The following is a 23,528-nucleotide window of genomic DNA, read 5'->3' as shown; positions in this document are numbered from 1 at the left end:
AACACTTATCAAATTACCATCTGCAATTTCTATATTGAAAATTAGAAGGTATTATTAAATTACTAAATTAGGAACATTGTTTTGATGTTATTAAATATTTATTGACAAATCAAGGCAGGTAGTATCAATTCTGTAGCTACAAATTCCATGCTGAGCATCTTGTTAATTGTATACATGAGGAAAAGGCAGACAATTGTTTTTAAAAAAGTCATAAAAATTTATAAAAAATGGTTATGTTACATTTCTCTGGAAATTATATGGATCTCTCACACTTTCGTACACACACCCACACACCCCAGTGTTTCCAAAAGCATAACTAAAAACATAACATGATGACTACTTAACAATAACAATACCATAATAAGGCACAAGTTTCAAGTATTAGTGTAACAAGAATCCATGTAACAAATATATTCTTGAAAAAAACACATTTTGTCACAGGTTTGGTTAATTCCCACCAATTTTATAAATATAAGTTGAATTAAAATTTCTTGGCTGGTGAGCACTGTTACTCAGTACTTAGAAATGCTTTCAACTACAATTCTATGTAAATCAAAATTAACTGTACACAATTATCCTAAACATAGCAATTGGCGATTTTCCAAGATCCTGGGACACTTCCAAAAGCAATGAATAATGCAAACATCTATTTGCTGATCTATCAAAAAAACTTTCCAGTGACAACTGTGGCAGATACTACCCAGCTTAGAGAAAAAGACTGTGCTGTTTACCTGCTTGATAAATTGACTGACCTATGACCATATTTTAAGTTACATTGGATGACTATTTCTCACTTTTTATTCCCAACGTTCGTTAGAAACATCTTGTGTTCTTGTTGATAGGTTTTCATCAATCCAGAGCAATACATGTCAGCGTTCCTGGCCCAATGATATTGATTCCTTTAAATAAATGACTTTTTAAAAAAGTTCTTGGCAATAGGAATTCACAAAGATCCACAGAACAGAGAAGACGAAAATCAGCAGATGAGGTCTGAACAATTGGAAAGCCCCTATCAAAAAGGATGTTTTAAAAATATATATATATATTTAAATGTTCCCTCTCCCTGCACCTGTGAATCTTTATTAATTTGCCCCATTGAAGGGCTATGCCACCAAAATTATTTCCAAAATCAGATTTTATGGCCCCTTATCTGCCAAAGACTCTCAGTAATACCTGAGACTGGAACCCACATTGAGATCACTTACAATGAGATTTTTGGTTCAGCTCAATCTTCATCTGAAAACATGCATCAATGACACTGTTCTAGGTTCCATGACAAATCACTTTTACGACTCTCCCTCTATTCAAAGGACCATTATATAGGCTGTTGAAAAAATCTCACCTCTAATCAGTGCTGTTATGAATAAAAAGTTAAATTACAAAAAGCAAATATACACAGCTAGATTTTCTGCTTTTTGCACCACAGGTTAAAGTACATTTTAAAGATTCAAAAAATCAAATCAAACCAGAAAGTTTCAAAATAAGTTTACCTCCTTGAAAGGAAAAAGGGCTAAGACTAAATACATGAGGACTATTTCAGTAAAGGAAGGTCAAACACATGACCAGCATCTGCTGTTAAGTCACTTCTTTATTTGTCCCATTTTCTACTTAGCCCTTTGAAATATATGATGTCATGATTTTAGAGGAAACTTATAAAAATTATTTTGTACAGGTAGGTAAAAAAAGTAGAGGAGGCAAAACCCTAAACTAGCATTCTGTTTCTTTGCTGTCCACGCGACTCTGGCGTTGTAATTTAAAAGAGGATGCCTTTTCACTCCTTGTGACAGGATGGTCTGTAAGATCCTCAAAAGACTTTGCAGCTGAGCTGCTATTTGGGAAAGGATCCTTCTCAAAGCCATCTTCATCAAGGATTGAATCAGTGCTTGGGTCTTCCTGAATGGTATCCATCCTTTGGTGGTCCAGCTTTGGGGCCACTGAGGGTATCACTGGAGCAGGCTGGAGTGGCTGAAGTCTACCAGGAGGCTGAGGCACAGGAAATGGTTTGATGATGCGAACTGAGGCCGAGTCCATGCTACTCAGCATTTCCACATTCTGAAAAGATAGATAAGTTTCACTGATATGGAATGGTTTTCTTTTTAAAACTTTATATTTTAAAAACTTTTCCTTACTCTCACTTGACCTTAAAAAGAGTGTAGCATCTCTGAAAAATTCTCCTCTTTAAACTTACATTCATTTTAATATTTTGAGGAAAGAAGGAACTGTTAATATAAACCTATTAATGACAACATGGCTTGCCTGCTATGGTAAAAGAATGAAAGCATCTCAGATTAGGAAAAAGGCTCGAGATATTAAGAAGTAATTCATCTCTAAGTACCTGAGCCATTCCACAAAGGAAGAAAGGAGGGGAGATCTAGGGTAGAGAATGGTCTTGTCTTCTATCTCCCTGAAAGAGCTCAGGTCCTCTGAATCTAAATTCAGTGCTTTTCCCAGAGTAATCAGTGCTTCTAGTCTAATGCCACTTTCACTTATTTCATGGAGGAGAAAGCTTTTAAGCAAGACTTTGAAAAGTGAACAGACATCTGAAAGGTAAAGATTTGGGGGAGTTGGGGGGTGGAGGGGGTATTTGATGCATTACAATCCTAAGCAGGACAGTGAGCAAGGGCACAGAGACACACAAACACTGGCTGATTCTAATGTAAATAGTATGAGAGGCCAGAAATATAAGAAGGTACCAAAGATATATTATCTGTCCTTGTACATGGCATACTTACACTGGGATGAAACAGAGACAAAGATTCATACTGTTTATCCAATTTCTTGTCCTAGAAGAAAAATTGAGCTAAGAAAACACTTCTCCAACAAAATTAAGCAACACATGCAGTCTTTCCTCACCCCCAATTCCCAGATGCTGAAAGGAATTCTTAGAATGACTGTAAAACCACTAGCAAACCTAACAGGTGAATGGCTCTACAGAGAAAGCTCCAAATTATTTGCTACCAACAAATGTGATGCATTTCAACAAACAAGCTTTTATACCACTAGTGGCTATCATTATCTTGGTAGGGTCAAGAGTGACCACAGGTAAGACTTCGTGGCAATATTCTGATGCCAAAGACCTCCTCTAAAAGCTTTGCTGATAGTTTGCCTTATTCTCCAGTACAGCAACATGATAATGTAAGGCAGTGTTGGGATGGAAGAGTTAACAGGGATATGCAGAAAAGAGTTGGTCAATTCCTCAAGTATTTTTTCATTAGGATTAGTTATGTGCATTAAGAGTACAACTGACCACAGGATAGTTCAAATGTAAAAGAAAAAAAGTTTTTTGATTTTGTAGGTGTATATACACATTGCCAGAGTCCCCAAAATGTAGCTATGCCCACACACCTCTGTGCACTACCACTGCCTTCCCAGTCCTATCCCAGTACCTTCCTGCTTCTCACTTCCTCCATACCAGCCCTGTGCTAGGGGGACCACATTGGAAGAACTGGGTGGGATAGGATTAGTGCAAATGCCCAAAGTGAGTCCTTCCAAAACAAGTTTCATTGTGGCATCTGATACATGCAAAAGCCTTATCTGAATCATGTTGTATCTTTTTAGAATCAAGAATCAGGAGCCTTTTAACAACAGTTTTCTAAAAATGGGAGTCCTTTAATTAACTACTAGGGACTAGACTAAAAATATAGAAGTGTTTTCAGTGAGGAAAAATAATGATTATTCAATTATTGGATATATAGAAGATGAACTCATTTATTTTAGAGAAGGAAAGAAAAAACAAATAGTGGATGGAAGCAATTCTTAGAGTTGGTAGTTGGCAAAGTTTGTTTGATGACTCTAAAGTTCATCTCCCCACATTTGTCCCACTTAAAAATTGATGATCATACTACTGTTAACTGAAAACGGCTACAAGAAGGGTAAACAAAAGAACAGAGTTTTGAAGTGACTTTTGGGAGATCTAGGTCTTTGTATCATCTCTACAATAGAGAAAACTGCCGCACTACCAGCTATGGAACATAGAAATCAATATGAAAAGCATTTTGGGTTCCTCAAAGTTTAATTTGAAAAAAAAAAAACTGCAAGGGGAATCCAGTGCTCTTATTAGTAGATTGAATTAGTGTGTCCAGAACTAGATAGGTAACAACTTTAAAGTAGTTGCTTGAGGTATCTCTGCTATATTTAAATAGTCCTTAAAAGTGTTTTTCTTAATAAGATATACTCTTTAAAAGAAATTCCTGTTTGACTAATGTAAGGTCATAGGAGTGAGAAGCAATGCCTCAATAACATCAAGTTTCGTGGGGGGGATATTTTTGAACAATATTTTGCCAGGATCAAAATCCACCTATCTACCAGAAAAGTGTGGTAGATTGTTGTGTTCAAAATTAAATTTATAATCCCTTAAAGACTTGTTACTTACCACGCAATGGACAAGAATGCTGAGGGGAATCCACAAAATCAAGGAGAAGACCAGGACTGAACCAACAATATTGTCTGCTAAAAACTTCCCTGTGAATAATTTTGAAAAACTGTAAATGTCCTATGTTAGTATTCGACAAATCCCAAAACAGCAGGAGCTAGTTGTACTTTGTTCCTATCAATAAGTAGTATCAGACCTATAGTTCTTTGTTATAGAACTACTTCAATGAGAAGAGATATGTGAAAAATTAAGCATTTATTAGTAAAGAGAAAGAAAAATCTCATTTCAGCCTTTCTAATTTTAAGTTTAAAATCCAGTTCCCCACTGCAACCAGCACTCTGAGCAACAGTTTGCCAGTGACTCCAAGATGAAATAAATGCTCAGAGTAAGGCACCAGCCCAGAGAGGGTTAGTTCAAATCCTAGAAGCAAAGAACAACCCCCCCCCCCCCCCCAGCACCTGCCCTCCCCTCACCACCCACCCCAGCTTCCCTAGCTGGCTTTTCAAATCTAAGCTCCTCCCAGCCCTGGATCTTTCCTTGGTCAATGGCTTTCAAGCATCATGACATCTGCCTCCATGGTGATATTGTGGTGCTGCCAGGGGACACTGGCATCAATCAGATATGTGACTGATTCCTACTACGATGAGTCATTGAGAGGTGAGGGATGGAGGCCCCCTAAATATTTACTTCACACAATCTCTTAATGCAAGTAAGATTTTTCAGGTCCTTTGAGGTACTAGCTAAAGAGAGTCTATGCAACATTAAAGGGAGGATGCTAATTGTTCAGAATATTATTGGTACCAATTGCTCAAGAAGGCAGGCCTTACAGAAGGGCTCTTCTATACACAGTGCTGTTCATTGAAGGGTGCATGTTAATAAAAGGCTCAGAAGCCAATAAATAAATGCCTTGGTTCTAGAAAATTAATTGACATTTAGTGTCAGTAAAATAATTGGCTTTTGATCAGATCACACACTGTCCTAGAACTAATAGGATTATAGAATGTTTGTAGGGATCTAATCTAGCTTTTAGAAAAGAAAGCACTGTTTTTAATCCTGAAAAACATCTGATTCCACACATGTAGAATGAAATCTACATTACTATAATTTTATTTCAGTGATCAAACTGATTCATGATAAATTTGCCCAAGAAGCTTCCATTTATTCAATCTTATTCTTAGTAGCAAAACTGAAAAAAAAAGGCCACCTTTTCTGAATTATTCTACACAAATACAATAAATTCTTGATTTTCCACAAATGGATTTATCCAGAATAAATCTTACTGTTGGGTTTTCAAATCACACATCAAGCAGAAGCACATCACTATAGTGACCTCTTTTTTTAATTCTTAAAGCACTTAATCCTCTCCCTATAATTAGTCCTCTAAGAATCGTGAAAGTTCTCTAATATTCTACATGGAAATAAAGTATAAGGAATCACTTACCAAAAGTATTGATGCTCAGCTGATCAATAAAAACCCAAAATCGTTCTATCACATCCTGAACCCGTTTCTCACATTTACCCTTTAAAGGAAAGTGTTAAGAGTAATTAATGCCATAAATACTGAATAACAGTCTCAAAGTCCTTTCAAAGGGCCAGTTAGATGATACAGTGGATAAATTGCTGGACCCAGAGTCAGAAAGACCTGAGCTCAAAGTGATCTCAGATAAGTACTAGCTATATGACCCTGGGCTAATCATTAACCTTTTGCCTCAGTTTCCTCATATGTAAAATGGGGATAATAGCATCTACTTCTCAGGGTTGTTGTGATAATCAACTGAGAGAATAAAATTTTTTTTAAATGCTTATCTTCTATCGTAGAATTAATAGTATGTATTGACTCCAAGGTAGAAGAGTGGTACAGGTTAGGCAATGGGGGTTAAGTGATTTGCCCAGGATCACACAGTAATAATGATTCTATGGTCAGATTTGAACCCAGAACTTCCCATCTCTGGGCCTGGATCTCAAACCACTGAGCCACCTGGCTACCCTGAGAGCGTAATTTTAAAATGCTTAGCATAGTACCTGGCATACAATATGCTAAGCAAATATTAACTATTATTACTACCATACAAAAATCTAACTTCATAGACCATCTTTGATACCTAAACTTATCCCTATAAGGAAAAACAAAAACAGAAATATTTTTATTGACAATAATGATTCCTAGTATCAAAAGCTAGAAGGAATCTTTTGTAAGAAAACCTAAGGTAACGTCCAAAGAAAAAGTATCAACTGGGAAATTTAGCTATGGTCACAGGAAGGATCATATAGCTACTACTGAGGAAATACTTCCCAACCCCTCTCTAGGCATTTTAAAATTTACTTTCACTATATGTGTGTGTAGACATATAGTGAAAGTAAACTTTAAGAGTGTGAGTGTGAGTGTGTGTGAGAGAGAGAGAGAGAGAGAGAGAGAGAGAGAGAGAGAGAGGGGGGGAGAGAGAGAGAGAGAGAGAGAGAGAGAGAGAGAGAGAGAGAGAGAGAGAGAGAGAGAGAGAGAGAGAGAGAGAGAGAGTATGTGTGTGTGTGTGTGTGTGTGTGTGTTTGTATACATAAGTATCTTGGGAAAAAATGAAGAGTTTTTTCCCTGGCTTAAGAAGGCAGAACCTTAATTCTAGAGGATCAGTGATGAAGTACTATCCACTTCCTGGCAACAAGGTAACACTTAGCATGCAGAATGAGATGTATTTTGAAAATGAAAAATGCAGGAAATTTCTTTTACTCAACTGTGTAGATATACTATGAGGGTTTTGTCTTTCTTTTTCAATGGGGGCAACAGAGGAGGGAGAGAGAAAATAGATGCCTGTTAAATGAAAAATACTTAAATCTATAAAACTAAAAATGGACACCAAGTTAAAGAAATAGAAAGGTAGGCAGCCAGCCCACTTCTATTTTACTTAAAGTCAAGTCCTTTTATGCTATGCTACATTATACAAACTATATAGCATATAGTTTGCATAAAATACAGCAGAACATTTACAATAGAGCATAGGATACCACAGTATAGTTTAGTATATGTTACATATTACAGAATAATATATGTAGAGCATAAGATAATATCATATACATAGTATAGTATGGAATGATTAAGTATATCATAGCACAGTAGAGCAAAGCACATTAACATGTGTTTTAAGTCAGCATGGTAAGTGACATTCCTCTGCAATGTCATTGTTCCATCATTTTCAGTAACATCTGACTCTGTGACCCCATTTGGGGTTTTCTTGGCTGAGATATTGGAGTGGTTTGCCACTTCCTTCTCCAGTTCATTTTACAGATGAGGAAACTGAGGCAAATGGGGAGAAGTGATTTTCCCAGAGTCACACGCTACTAAGTGTCTGAGGCTAGATCTGAAGTCATGAAGATGAGTCTTCCAACTCCAGGCCCAGTACTCTATCCACTGAATCATCTAGACATTATGCCAGCTTAATATGCCATTTGCCACACTGTTAAATATCATTTAATTTTCTAAAATATCTAAAAATGACACAGTACAATGTATAATAGAGAACAGACAGTAGAAAACAACATCTATCATATAATACCTTATTGTGAATAAACAACTACATTTTTAAGAAATGACAATCTCCAGGTGCTTGGGGCCACCAGATTGTTAAGGGCATGTGCATGACATACATACTTACATTCATGTCACAAAATCCCACAGTACAGGGCTTCCCTTTCCTCAAAAACAAGAAATTATTGTCAGCATCAATGTATGGAACACATCGGCCAGATTCATCCCTACAGCACACCTTGCAGGAGTGGTCAGTTTCTAAAAGAGAAGACATTACACGCCATCAGTTGGAGCTTCCAAATAGCACCAATTTCTTCCTCCTTCCTTTTCCTTTCCTGGTAACACAACCTTTTTAGAAGGGGAGTTACTATGTCTTTAAAAAACAGAAGGAGGACGACTAACTAGGACTAACATCCATTTTTACCTCTCAACTAATAGATTCTCAAAATCTCCTGTTCGTCTCTAAAAGACAATGTATAATATCTATAGTAGAATAACAGCTTTGAAGCATTTGCAGAAAATTATTTTTAAAAAGATTTTAATTGCATATATGTATATCCTCCCATGTATGGTGCAAACCTTATGCTGAAACCAAAATTTCCTTTAGAATACTATACACAGGGAAACAATCTTCATAAAAACCTCTGACAAAGGTTTAATTACTCAAATTTACAAAGAACTTAATCAATTGTACAAAAAAAATCAAGCCATTCTCCAATTGATAAATGGGCAAGGGACATGAATAGGCAGTTCTCAGATAAAGAAATCAAGACTATTAATAAGCACATGAAAAACGGTTCTAAATCTCTTATAATCAGAGAGATGCAAATCAAAACAACTCTGAGGTATCACCTCACACCTAGCAGATTGGATAACATGACAGTAAAGGAAAGTAATGAATGCTGGAGGGGATGTGGCAAAGTAGGGACATTAATTCATTGCTGGGGGAGTTGTGAATTGATCCATCCATTCTGGAGGGCAATTTGGAACTATGCCCAAAGGGCACTAAAAGACTGTCTGCCCTTTGATCCAGCCATAGCACTGCTGGGCTTGTACCCCAAAGAGATAAGGAAAAAGACTTGTACAAAAATATTCATAGCTGCGCTCTTTGTAGTGACCAAAAATTGGAAAATGAGGGGATGCCCTTCAATTGGGGAATTGTGAACAAACTGTGGTATCTGTTGGTGATGGAATACTATTGTGCTAAAAGGAATAATAAAGTGGAGGAATTCCATGGAGACTGGAACAACCTCCAAGAAGTGATGCAGAGCGAGAGGAGCAGAACTAGGAGAACATTGTACACAGAGACTGACACACTGTGGTACAATCGAAGGTAATGGACTTCTCCATTAGGGACAATGCAATGTCCCAAATCTGCAGGGATCTAGGAGAAAAAACACTATCCACAAGCAGAGGACAAACTGTGGGAGTAAAAACAAGGAGGAAAAGCAACTGCTTGACTACAGGGGTTGAGGGGACATGTCTGAGGAGAGACTCTTAATGAACACTCTAATGCAAATACCAACAACATGGAAATGGGTTCGAATCAAGAACACATGTGATACCCAGTGGAATCTGAGCGTCAGCTATGGGAGAGGTGTGGGGGGCAGGAAAAGAAAATGATCTTTGTCTCCAGTGAATAATGTTTGGAAATGCTCAAAAAAAATTAAAAAAAGAAAAGAAAAGAAAAAAGCATTCAATTCATTACGGGAAGAAAAAAAAGAATACTATACACACCATTGTTTTTTCAAAAGGCAAAGTTTTCAAATAAGCATACCATATCTTCTAAATATTGTATACAACTAGAAGTACCAAACCTACTAGTTAAAATCCTTGGATTCTTGATTTAAAGCTAATTCAAAGTATTTATTATTTAAGCTGCCAATGTAATGAAGGTTTTTCAAAACACTGGTAGACAATAAGGTTGGGCTCTGCATCTTCTGGTACCTGTCACTACCTGACAGATGCCACTTAAACAGCACTTCTCCCCAGTGTACAAAGAGTTCTCTTCACAACAATCAAGATAGGGTTGCTGTGTGATGATGAACCAGTTACTTCACCTAAACTGTGGTTTCTCCACTGCCAAAATGGGGATTATCTCTATGGTATCTACCTCACAAGTGCGAAGATTAAATCCTAGGCTTTGGGAAGATGGCTTGTCCCATAGGTAGCGAGTAGAAGAGCTGGGATCTGATGCCAGGCTCTTGCATTTCCAATTCAACATTCCTTGCACTATATTGAGCCACCTCTCAGAACAATTGATCAGGTTAGCTATTTCTTGATTTTTATCTGGCACAGAGCCTTGAAGTGGAACCAGACGATGTTTTGATTCCTAGCTAACACTTAGTAACCATTTACCCTTGGACAAATCGTTCCCCTTATCTAAACCTCAGTGTCTTCATCTGTAAAATGATAGGACTGTATTAGGTGAACTTTCAAGTCCCTTTCAGTTATAAATCTTTTAATGTAGATCATATCTAATTGAAGACCAGAGCAAGAAAGTTTTGGAAAATGCTGCTGAGACTGATTTCATAATTAACAGGCTTTGGCTTTAACAATCTTGCCAATTTTTTTCTATAGTTTCTCTTTCTTCACTGCCTGCACAGAAGGGATCTGTTCAGTCAAGCCCACTTTATTCACAGTAAGAACAATCTGTTGTTTTGCTCACCATTGCATGCACAAGACTGGAGATTCTTCTCCCTTTCACAGAAGGGAATACACTCTCCATCTTTGCACTTTCCTAAATCCAAGCAAACAGTATCATCTGCAGCATTTCCAGGAGGGGGACATTCACTGCTATTACCTAGAAACAAAGAATTATAGAACAGATGACTATTGGAATAAAATACTTCTCTCATCCTCCTAACCATCTCACAAATAGACAAAAAAGTCATATAACGCCATTGTCTCTCATGAAAAATAAAATTCTACAAAAGATATAACTTAGCTTATCAAATACTCTAATATTTACTCGATACCTTTATCTGTACAGAAATAAAAATATTTGCTTCCTGCCTCTCGGAGTTATTATAAGGAAAGTACTTTTGCTTTCTTTTAAAAACCCTTATCTTCTATCTTAGAATCAATAGTGTGCATGGGTTCCAAGGCAGAAGAGTGGTAAGGGCTAGGCAACGGGGGTTAAATGACCTGCCCAGAGTCACACAGGTTGAAAGTGTCTACAACCAATTTGAACCCAGGACCTCAAGTCTCTAGCTTTGCTCTTAATTTATTAAGCTACCCAGTTGCCACAGGGAAAATACTTCTCAAATCTTAAAGTGCCAAAAAATATGAGGGGTTATTATTCCAAAAAGACGATCCACAAATTACGCAGAACAGCAACTAACTACATGAGAAGGAATCAACTGTGCTATTCCTAGGGTTCTGTTGGGCCATGTTTTCAATATAACAGTCAAAACTAGGCAATAATATTTGACAGTGTTCTTTGGAAAGGTAGCACAGACTTTAATGAATCAGACCCTGTTTCAAAGAAATCTGAATGGTGATTTTTCTCACCCTTTCTGAATTATGTATTCCATTTATTTGGCACTTAGCAACACAAGGCTGTAAATGCAATCTTTTCCCACAAGTAATATGTCTCCTCTTCTATACTATGTATGTAATGTTGAGAGTTGAAGCTCTATTACATTTTTTGGTATCCTCACTGTCTAAACATAGGGCCTCATACATGGCAAGTACAAAGTAAATGTTTGTTATTGTTAATAATGAAAAAAATAATACAATAAAACCAAATAAGGCTGAAATCAGAACCAGGTAGACACAAAGGGTCTCAAACTGATGGGAGTAACTTTAGGCTATGCCACGCAGCACAGAGTAACAATAGGGTCTCAACACCCACCCATTTCCCACCCTATACCCCTTGCACAGTATCCTTTATAAAGCCCTTTCTCGAGAGTAGCATGGTGCAATAGCAGTCAGGGCAAATGTTAAATGGATGGGAAAAGCAGGATCCAAAAGTTAGAAGTTTCCTAACTCTAAAATAAATGCTCTTTCTACCATACTATGTGGCTTCCTCATAGACAAGGTGGAAACTAAAGTGCCTGAATTAACTGAACTCATTTATTACAGTTGCTTTGTTTAGGATGCAATATTTTTCATTCACAGATCTGACCCTTTTAAAGAGGAATGTCCTCTCTCTCAGCATTAAGGAGCCTTCATCCCTAGAACAGATGGATATCCTTCAAAATCATAATCACAAACCTCTTCCAGTTCATATGAAAAAGAATACACTCCTTTGTTCACATCTGTGGGTACTGCCAGTGCTTAGCACAGTGCCTTGCATGTAGTAGGCACTTAATAAATGTTTAATGATTGATAACTTTTTCAAAAATTATTTTTTATTAACGAAAGAAAAAATCCATACCCACATAAAATTATGAAATCATACCAGCCTGAAAAACTATTCACAATTTACCAAAAGTGGAAGCTCAATGAAAAGCTGCAGAAGTTCAAAAAGTTGACCAAGTGACAAGTCCCTCCTTCCCAAGTGCACTCTCTGAATCTGATAGAAACATTTATGCAAAGTATATCACTAAAGACAGAACGCAAAAGTGCTATGGCTATAGGAGTCCTGGATCAGCAATTCTATTTCGCTCTAAATGAAGCAGCCATAGCAATATTTTCTTATAGTCCCCCCAAAAAAGAATTTCATATTTATTTTGTTGTAAAGCTGAATTGTATATAGGAAGTTCATTAGAGTACCAAGTGAAACCCTCTTCCCCCTTTTTATTATAATAGTATTAGCCTTTATGATTATTTCCACAACACAATTACTAGTTTTTAAGTTGACAGTCAGATAATATAGTTTGCTTTATATAATAAAAATACAGTTCTGGGTGGTATCAAATCTTGTTTACATCTTGATCTTAAGCCTATAACTCCAGAGTTTCCACTTAGCCTACCACACCCTCTTTGTTATATAACAAGATAATTGGACAAGGGGTGGCAGAATATTCTTTTTTATATAAAAAGATAGTTAGACAGGCACCAAACTGCTGACTCCTAGCATTTCATAATTGTCAGCAGAAAAATAACTAGCCTCCAACCCCTTACTGCAGAGGTCTTGGAAAGGTCAGTTATGATAATAAACATGTTACTACCCATAGTGATTTTTTTTTTTTAGATTTTCTAGCTTAATCAGCCCTTGCATCATTAATTAAGAACTGCCCATTTGTTGACTGTATTTGCTGTCACTGTCATCAAGTTTCTTGGCATAAAAAAGGCTAACTCTTATGGCTTGGATCTCTGGTCTTGATCTTGACCAGGGTCTGGCTTTATTGTGAGTTTTTGGCCGTCTCTCAATAAACCAATTTAGCTTGGAGGGATTTTTTTTGCATTGGTGTGATAAATTATTGTCACACGAGGCAAAAGAATTGCCACATACATTTATACCCTGGAATTCTTTTATCAAACTGAATGGGAATGGGGGAGAAGTATATGGTTTGTAATATAAAATCTCTTCTATATCAAAATGACCCTAAGTAGCTTTTCCCAAAAGATTAAAAAAATTGACTCACATAGTTAGAAAATTATCTTATAAGTAGTTCTAGAAATCTTTGCTAGAATCAATATTCTATGAGCAACTAACTTAAAAAAAAAAAACCTTACTTTCTGCCTTAGTATCAATACAAATATCAGTTCTAAGGCAGAAGAGCAGATAAAGGATGGGCAACTGAAGTTAGGTGACTTGCTCAGGCTCCCACAGCTAGAAAGTGTCTGAAGCCAGATTTGAACACAGGTCCTCTTGACCTCAAGCTTGGCAATCTATTAGCTTGGCAATCTATTCTCTGAGCCACCTACCTGCCCCATGAGCAACTGACTTAAGAATTCTTGGCACACATTTCTTAATAATCAAAAGAAAGAAAACCATTGTGATGAAATACCTGTACAGTAGGATACACCTTTGCAGGTAGCATTAATGGCCTCTTGGCACTTCTTTTCAGCTGTCTCAAATTGACAATTTTTACAGCAAGGACTATTTCTATCACTGGGGGGAAGAGGATTAGATGAAAAAAAATTAAAGTCCATTTTCAATATTAAGTCATTTCTTTATAGCCACAACTGAAGCTTCTATACCCAATGTGCCCTATCCTTTAGACTATTTCCTCTCTCCACCCCACCCCCCAATACCTGCCCTCCATTACTGCACAATATTTCAGTTTACCTACTATAAGTATTAGGAGTTTTGACAAAATAAGAGAGCAGCTTTTAATAATTTAAGTTTTAATGAGAATATAGTAGAGTTGTAAATTAATATTTTATCCCTTTAAGCCAGGGAAAAGAAAACTCCTAGCAGCTTTTAACAATTAGCAATTTAGTTTAATTAAAATAGATAGTAAAAAGAATATAGTAAAGGAAACATAGGAAAGAGGCAGAGAAAGAAAATTTCCTAATATCTATACTAGTTATCCTATAACTACCCATAATTACTACCTAAAACTGCCTATATCTACCTATAACTAACAACCAACCCACAACATTCCAACCCAATCCAGCCCAGACAAAACCAACCCAATCAGTATTTAATCCAAGCCTAATTAGTCTGTCAACAAAGACCAGCCACCTTCTAAAAAGTTCAAGGAAGGGAAAAAAAAACTAACAGCCCAAACCAAAAGCCAAAAAGCCCTCTAAAGGCTAAAGCCAAAAGACCTCTCAGTAAGCTCAGAAGCGCTTTCATATTCCAGCAACTAAACACCAACCACCAACTAATCACCAACCCACACCACCAGCAACCAACTCACACCCAGCAGCCAACTTCCTGTCAACTGCCAGCCATAACAGTCAGAAACCAACAGACCTCAGCTGTCAGCAACTGACAGGCTGACCAACCCATGCTTGGCCCTTTTTACAACCTTCCCCTACCTTACTTCCTGTCTCTATGGTTCCTCCTTCCTGTCTCCATGGTTTCTACTTCCTACAACTGTGTGCTGGTTAATCCCTACACATCTCTATGGTAAGAGGACTTCCAGGTCCCTTGTCAAATTAAAAAAGGAATAAAGAATTCCTTTTTACGCTACACTTAGAGATTTGGCCTAACTGTGACTATATATCTCTCTATAATTCTCTCCTAGAGAAGAATGCAGCAGGGAGGCAATGTGATAGCTATATATAGTAGATAAAGAGCTGAATGTAAGTCAACAAGACCTAGGTTCAAGTACTCCTCACACTTTGGCTGTGTGACCCTAGAAATGTCACTTAAAACTCTCAGTGTTCCTGCAACTCTTTTAAGCTGCTGAGAAGGTACAACTCTGGGTCAATAATAAGTTCCTCACCTGAGAGTCTCCTATACAAAATCACAAATCCATTTGAAAAATATGCAGGAGCATCAAAGACATCATAAAGCAACAATAACATATTGAACACATAATACCTCTTTCATGTAGTTCAGCATTCCTAATTTTTATTGGCTTAAGAAACTGATTAAAAGACCAAGTCCTATGAGATTCCCTTATAGCTGCTAACTACCCAAAGTATAAGGTTGCTGATTTTTCATATGATGGCTTATTTAGAAAGCTCTTTATAGGCTTAGTTTGCAATTATCCTCATTTTTAAAAGGATTTCAGACCCCCCTCCCCATCCCCCTTTATATTTAGCTAGGCATTAATGTACTAGTTGGCTAGACTGGGAAGGTATAAAGGATAGATTTATATCTACATTTCCAAATTGAGTCACCATTTTGGGTTACTTATACTCCTTCACTCTTATGTTAGCAAAGATGATCTAGTAATCTAATGTAAGCCTTAATTTAAAAATCTTAAGGATTTAGTATTACTCCATTGAAAAGAAGTATCATATAATTTAGTCGTTACTATGAAATGCATTTTAAAGATGAGAAATTTGAGGGGAAAAGTGGCTATTAACATTAGAATAAGGTCACTAGCATTTTCAATCTCTTATTCATCTATAATGAGCTTCTAATCCAACTATATGGTTTAACAATGCTCACCTACACTGAACTCCTTTTTTCAAAGTACAGTTTGTATTGCAACAGGTGTCGTTGTTCAGATACATAATGCCAGGATCACATTCTTCTCCTTCATCCACCCTGGAATTCCCACACACGTTGTTGTTCCATTCTTGAAAACATTCACGAGCCTTACTTTCAATAGTCTTGAAGATGGATTGTTTGCTGCAGTTTGAAAACATCTTAAGGAACACACAAAAAAATGCCACATGGGCCAAAATCAAATCATAAAAATTCATTCCCATTTTAAAATACATCTACTTATTTTATCTAGGACAAGAAATAATCTTTATTGTAATAAGAAACTCTCCCAAGAAGCACCACTTCAATTACTTCTAGTACCATCTGTATGGAATTCCACCTCCCTTGCTTCCCCTCAACAAAGATGTTGTAAAGCTAGATTGAATATAGCAAATGATTCTTTAAGACATTCAGAGGATAGCAAACTATCATTATGAAAAGTACGTCCTGTCCATGTAGATCAACTACACCAAATTAGGAAATACATTATTCAGATATGGGTTGAAACTGGCGCTTCATTCTGTGTCCAAGTTTCTTTTTGGTACAGATCCATTTAAAATTTTCCCTTCTTTTTAGAGTCTATAATAAAATGTATCAATAGAAATCTCTTCAGTACAAAGTAGAGCTGTCAAACATAGAACAAGCTATTTGCTATTCACAACATTCCTGAGTGCCCCATTAGGTTAAAAATGGAATTGAGAAATATAACAAAATAAATTAAAATACAATAGAACATTTAAAAAAAAGATACAGGTTGAACTAGATCGGAGTACCTAAAACTGGGATCCATTAATTTGTATTTTTAATATTTTGTATTTCAATATAATTGCTTTCCTTTGTAATCTTATGTATTGTTTTATGCATTTAGAAATACTATTTTGAGAAAAATTCTACAGGCTTTACCAGTTTAAGACATCTGTAACCAAGAAAAATTTAAGAATCTTAGGAATAAATGATCTATAAGGTCCTTATCAAGCTCTAATATTTTGTGATCTTATGTGGACAGGATTATAAGTCTATGGCCTCAGGTTGAGTAAAAAAGCCTTCATCACCATATAATCAATCATAAAGGATCAATCATATGGGGGAGAGACCTAGAGATCATCTTAAATTAAGGAACTGAATTTACAGTTGAGGAAACTAAAATCTAGAGAAGTGACTTAGTGAAAATCACACAGAGAGATAGAGGGTAAGCATGCTAGGATTTCAACCCTGGGTCTTTGACTCCATAGCCATACTACTTTATATAAAAAAAACACCACCTTGAAGAAGTGTTTAAAATATGCTATTGTAGCTAGTTCTTGGCACCAAGCAATACAACTCTAATCAAAGATACTCCAAGATGCTTCAAGGTCTCATTTTCCTACCTTATTCCTTCTCTTTTCACTATTTCCACTACTGCACATGTTGAAACATTAAAGAGCTTTAGCTTGTCAAAGTAAAAGTCATTATGTGTGCATATCTAAAAATGAATCAAATTACTGAATTCTTCAATAGTTCAACAGGATAAGAATTTTCTCCTTTAAGGAAAAAAAGCCAGAATTTTCTTTCTCTTTCTTCCTTCGTTACTTTGAAATTTTTATAAGCATTAATTTTCTATTTTTCCATCCCTCCTGCCCCACAAAGAATAAAAAGAAAAACAAAACTCTCAACAATATGTAAAATCTGATAAAAACAAAATGTTGCACTGATTATTTTTTTTTTTAAGTTTCATTCTATAACCCAAGTAAATCACCCTTCTGTCAGGAGATGGATAGAATGCTTTACTGTAGAACCTTTGGAACAATGGATCAATCACAGTTCCTAAGTCTTTACTTTCAGTTCAAGTATAGATTTTGCTCAGGCTCTTTATTTTAACTGTGTGAGATTTGACTTTTCTAGTTTCTTACAAACACACAATCATATTGTTAGAGTCTGTTTTCTAATACATTCTGCTATCCTTTTCTCTCTTATGGATACAAAAAGTAAAGTGTGTATTTTCCTCTAATAATTTTCCTTCTCTATTTCTTATTCCCCTAACTCTCAACTTTCCCTCACTCAAAGCCCAATTCACAGACCCTTTCCTTTATATAATATATAGGTACACATATATATATATATATATATATATATATATATATATATATATATACACACACACACATATACATACATACATACACACACACATCCTTTTTTTTTCCTTTTAAACCCTCTTTGATATCCAATTTCTTAGTTCTTCTTAGGAGTAATTCCCTCCCTCTTATTTTACTCTCTCATCTTTTCCTCACTTTTCTTTGTTGAGTGAAACATAATTCTGTATCCAGATGTATGAATTCTTCCCTCCTTTGACCAGTTCATATGAGATTCAAGATCAACTTCACTCATTCTCCTGTTTACAATCTTTTGTTAGAGTACTCTCTGATTATGTAAGAATCTTCCCCACCTTTCTCCTATCATTTTCTCCTTATTCTATTCCTTTTCTCCTCTTTCCATTAATAAGTTCATCAAACCATAACAAAACCTTATGTTTTAGTAGACTCCCTTTATGACACATGATGATGATAAACTTCTGAAGTTACAAGTATCATCTTTCAATGTAAGTTTTTCTTTTTTAAGTCCATTAGGACTGCTTATTCATATTAACTTTGTTATGCTTCTCTATACTCCTCTTGTTTCAAAATTTCTACCCAGCTCTAATCTTATCAACAGGAATGCCTACAAGTCTTCTTTCTCAATAAACATCCATTTTTTTCCCATCTGTTTGGTCATATTCAAATTTGGCTAGGAAGTTTTTCTTAGTTATAAATCTTTACTACATTCTGGAATATTACATTTAAAGGTCTCCATTCCTTTATAGTGTGTACATCTGACTGTAACTCCTCAGTATTCAAATTCTTTCTTTCTGATAATTTGTAGTATTTTTTTCTTTGATTTGGAAATGCTAACATTTTGGCTATGATGTTCCTGGAAGGTGTTTCGTTTTTTTCATTTGAGATTTCTTTCAAGGTATGACTTTTATCTTTGATCTCTGGTTCCAAGAGACCTGGGTAGTTTTCTTGCATGATTTTTAAAAATATGATACCTTTGTTTTTTTTGGTTATGGCTTTTAAATAATCCAATGATTATTAAATTATCTTTCCTTAATCTATTTTTGAAGTCAGTTGTTTTTGCTATACAGTAGCTTATATTTTCTTCCAATTGTTCAGGGTTGTTTTTTTTTTACTTTAATATTTCTTGACTCATGAAGTTATTTGCTTCTGTTTGCTCCATTCTAATTTTAGGAAGTGTGCAGTTATGCCAGGAGGTCAGAGAAGAATATTACTTGGAGAATTCCAACTGAATTATTTAAGCTATGTGTGAGAATCTTCCTGGAGAAGATGAAACGAGATCATCTTAGAATGAAGCAGTTAGAGGAAGGTATAAGTTGGAGGGGATAGGCTAACATATTGAATGACAGAATAGAATTAAGACCCAAAACAGATCTCTACAAAGAAATCTGGTAATTATAACAGTAAATTTCTTCACTTGAGTTCACAAAATCAACTTCACAGGTGGTAGAAATGGCTATACAGTTCATGTGAAAAGTATCTGTGGGAATACAAGGTAAATAAGAGTCAAAACTGATATGGAAGCCAAGAAAATCAATTTCTAGCATCATAAACTTAAGAGGTGCAAGGGAATTTAGGCCAACTCTCTCATTTTACAGGTGTGAAAAGTGTTACCTAAAGAAGTCAACTAATAGAGAGATAAGAGAAACACAGAGATGGGGGTGGGGGTGGGGCCCTGGAACAAGGGAAGTAACAGTTTATCAATACTCTACCTAGTAAGAACATGTCATAGAATCCAGCTTAAAAGATATTAGTAAAACCTATGAAGTCATATTTCAGAGTTAAAAGGAACTTTGATCATTTAGAATTGGAAGAGACACTCCTACATTGGCTCAAGAGGCCATCTATATCTAGCCCAATTATTTCATTTGGCAGATAAAGAAACTGAGGTCCAGACATGTTAAATGACTTGCTCAATGTCACAGAGATAGTAAATGATAAAGTGTAAATATGAACAAAGGTTCTCTAATTATAAATCCAACTGTAAGCTCTACTGTGAGCTTAATAGCAAGGCAGTAGAAGAGGTGGAACAGATGTTATCCACCAGGTCTACCAACTTTAAATCTAGTATCCTTTCCATCTTTGTATCTTATGGAACTCAGCAATCATCTAATCCAATTTCTTCCCTCTCCTTACCTTTTATCTTGGTAACAAAAAAGAATTCCTTCTACAAGCTTTCCAATTTCTCTCCTTGATGCAGGATTTTCTGGTTCATCTTACTTGAAGTTACCTATGCTTTTAATAAACATCTGAGGTCATGGAATACTTTCTTTAGTTCTGTCTCTTATAAATTTCTAATCATCTCTACCTGCTTTTTTCTTTCCTAAACACTACATCTACTCTTTCTGATGTCTAGCTCAGTGAATATACTTGAGCAGTTTTCTGTCTTCTTCTATCTTTACAGTTTAAAAGGTCCTTTTATTAGAGTTTCAAGAACAGACAAATACATATCTACCAGTCCCCCCCCAGGTACATTTCATCCTTGTCCAAGAACCTGTTACCTCTATAACTAAAACCATGGTTCAGGCATTATGGAGCACCCAAATCTGTTCCAACACGGTGTCTGCAATTATTCAATACAAAGGAACATGGTAGATGTATGTGGAACAGTGAATAACAATCAAAAGCTATTTATTAAAATTTATATTGTAGATTAATAAAGAAACATTTGGGGTGAATCTATAAGTCAAAGAATTTCAGGGATAGCAGGGACTCTCAGAGACTAGCTAGTCTAAAACTTACAAGAATACTTTCTACATGCCACAATAGAACTGGTCATTTTGCCTTCCATTGGAATTCCTTAAATGCTAAGCTAATAAGTTTATATTTTATTCTAGAGGCAACAGAAGTCCACTGAAAACTTCTGAGAAGGCCAATGACATAATCAGGCCTATTCATTAGTAAAATTATTTTGTAGGGAAGATGAACTGAAGGTCACTTCTACAACTACTTCTCTACAGAGCCAATGAATGAAAACAGAAACCGAAGAAAGAGTTCAAGAAACTTTACTGTAGGCTACTCTTCTGATTCAAATGATACCTTCAACCAGTTAACCACATGTGATCACAACACTATTCTTTCTTTTTAAGGGGAGTGGGGAGGAAGACTGAAAAGCTGAGCCCCACCCTTTCTTCATCCTTAGACAGAGAATACATTTTTTGGATTCTTTACTAATGATAAATCAAATTCTCTTCCCTCCTTAGCAAAATGTAAAAAAAAAAAAGGCTACGTACCTTGTTATTTTCATGGTCTCCACTCACAGCTATGGGATACATAACATATTTTCCTCCTTGATCTTCATTTGGGGCACATTCTGCTAAGCCATCAGGATCATGTTCTGCTCCAAAGTTGTGTCCCAGTTCATGAGTTGTAACTAAATCAGCTTCCTTAAGGATAATGCAAAGAATGTGCTATAACTTCCCAACAATAGATTTTTCAGGTATTTGAAAAATACTTGAATTCAATTATGGGGTCAAGATTCATTCACAAAACCAGATTTATCTTATTAATGCACTGGGATAGAATCATAAAAGGCAACAAATGTTGGCCATCACCAGTTATTCTATTTTATTCTATTATTAGACAACACTGACACTATAATGCCTCTAATTAATACAGCTGACTCACTTAGTGGAATTGTAAGAAGTTAAACAGAAAAGATAAATAAGCCTATGACTGCAACCATGATGGAATATAGAAACTCTGGACGATTACATATTTCAGTTGGGCATCTTAGGGGACTGGGGATTTATCATATATTTATCACATTAGAAGGTGATACTGGTTACTACTAAGGTCTACAGTATGATACAGTTGTGTGAGTCTAAGATTAAGGAACAAATGTAAAAAATAATAATAGTAAAATTTCAGCCTGCTTTTCCATAAGTAACAGAAATACATAAAAAGATTCTATAAAGATTTTAAAATTCAAATTAATATAATATTAAAATAGAAAAAGAAGCAGATTTGGAATTGGAAAACTTAGGTTCAAATCCTAGCTGTGTTACTTAATACTTATATGACCTTGTCCAAGTTATTTCTCCTCCTCTAGAATTCAGGTTTCCTCCTCTATAAAATGAAGATGAGATTACTTCTAAGTTTCCTCTTATCTATATACACTATAATCCTATTATTTTGTCAAGAATTTTAACAAGTAAAAGTTTCTTGTCAAAGAAACTGCTCATACTCTAGAGAGCTGATAGAGTTATATGATTGTCAAAAGGCAAAGAGGGAGGGTGGAAAGAGAACAAGATTTGAGGAAATCTGGGTTTTAATCCTCTACCTTCTCTAAAACTTCCAAGCTATGCAACCAGACAAATTCCTTCAGCTTTCAGAGCCAAAGAAATCTGATCTATAAAATGAGGATAATACCTGTAGCATCTCCCTCACAAAGCCATTCCTAAGGCCATCATTATGAATATTATTAAACATCACACAAATATTTCATAAGGGAAACAAATGCAAATGCCTGAATATCATCATATATGCAAGTTCAAATCAATGGAAAAGGATTTTATATGTGAATATTTCAACTGGTTAAATTAAGGAATTTTAAATTAATTAGTGCCTGTTTCCCTATCTTAGATAAATAAATTGTGTGTTTATGTAACAGAAAAGCTGGCCTTAATTATTGTAATTGCTTCAAAAAACAAAAATAAAAGCAAATAAACTTAAACGCTGAAATGCTTAGAAAATTTCTCCAGATGTCTCATAGTACAAAACCATTGGAAGAAAACAACCAAGAATTACTTGTTCTATACATGTTTTTCTGCCAAACAAGAAGTTATCCTTAACTATTTCTGTAATTACTATATTACTAAAACTAAATGTAGCTTATGACCAATGTCATTTCAGTATAGTGTCCCAAAAGTCTAAGGACAGTTAAGTTATTAAAGTTGTTATACCTTTATATATATACCTTTAGTATACTCAAATACTTCTTTGCTTTCAAAGTGATTTCTATTTTAGAGGCATAATCTATAATAATAGTGTCATTTGATTAATTTGATACATCCATGTCATGGAACAACATTTTGATCTGAGGAATCACTAACAAGACAAATATATGCAATAATTTTATTTCATAGTCATGTCAGAAAAAAAAGAGTTTATAGAGTAGGCCATCATTACTCTAACAGAAATGATATGATCAGAGTATTAATTAAATAACAACATATTCCTTTATGCTATTAAAAAAAACAGAAAAAGTGAGGGTGCTTATGGCTAAAAAGAATTAAAATTCTTCTTAACCTAAATTCTATTGATTAGGAATCTCAATTTTTCAAAGAACATTTTCATAACCTCAAGTTTCCCTAAAGCAAAACCAAAATGTCTAAAGATCTTTAAATAAGTTCACATTCATAAATCACTAAATCAAAAAATTGCCATACTGGCAAGCCTCCTTTTGAAGGTCTTCCTAAGATTTAATTCACTACACATATTATATAATCTTAAATTCTGAGGATCAGCCAAATTTCAAACAGTTCTGCTATGATTCAGCCAGATATATAATTCCCCTTTCAAAAACTAGCAGGGCTGTCAAATCAG

The 23,528-nt window shown here is 35.4% G+C and overlaps 1 protein-coding gene across 3 annotated transcripts in view; it reads right to left on the bottom strand.

Annotated features, from left to right (window-relative positions):
* Nucleotides 1-79: 79 nt before the first annotated feature.
* Nucleotides 80-23,528, bottom strand: part of ADAM17 (ADAM metallopeptidase domain 17) — a 58,963-nt gene continuing 35,514 nt past the window's right edge. For all 3 annotated transcript variants that reach the window (XM_007476152.3, XM_056813317.1, XM_056813318.1), the window contains 9 exons: nt 21,215-21,367; nt 15,853-16,052; nt 13,790-13,893; nt 10,558-10,692; nt 8,017-8,147; nt 5,814-5,892; nt 4,373-4,461; nt 2,733-2,783; nt 80-2,052 (listed from right to left, as the gene is read on the bottom strand). In XM_007476152.3, the coding sequence (XP_007476214.1) occupies nt 1,708-2,052; nt 2,733-2,783; nt 4,373-4,461; nt 5,814-5,892; nt 8,017-8,147; nt 10,558-10,692; nt 13,790-13,893; nt 15,853-16,052; nt 21,215-21,367 (1,287 nt within the window). In that variant the 3' untranslated portion in view covers nt 80-1,707. The remainder of the gene's footprint in view (nt 2,053-2,732; nt 2,784-4,372; nt 4,462-5,813; nt 5,893-8,016; nt 8,148-10,557; nt 10,693-13,789; nt 13,894-15,852; nt 16,053-21,214; nt 21,368-23,528) is intronic.

The sequence above is a fragment of the Monodelphis domestica genome, chromosome 1 (genome assembly GCF_027887165.1).
Source record: "Monodelphis domestica isolate mMonDom1 chromosome 1, mMonDom1.pri, whole genome shotgun sequence".
NCBI classification, from domain to species: Eukaryota; Metazoa; Chordata; class Mammalia; order Didelphimorphia; family Didelphidae; genus Monodelphis; species Monodelphis domestica.
Note: the sequence above shows the minus strand (reverse complement) of the source record. Positions and strands in the feature narration are given on the sequence as shown.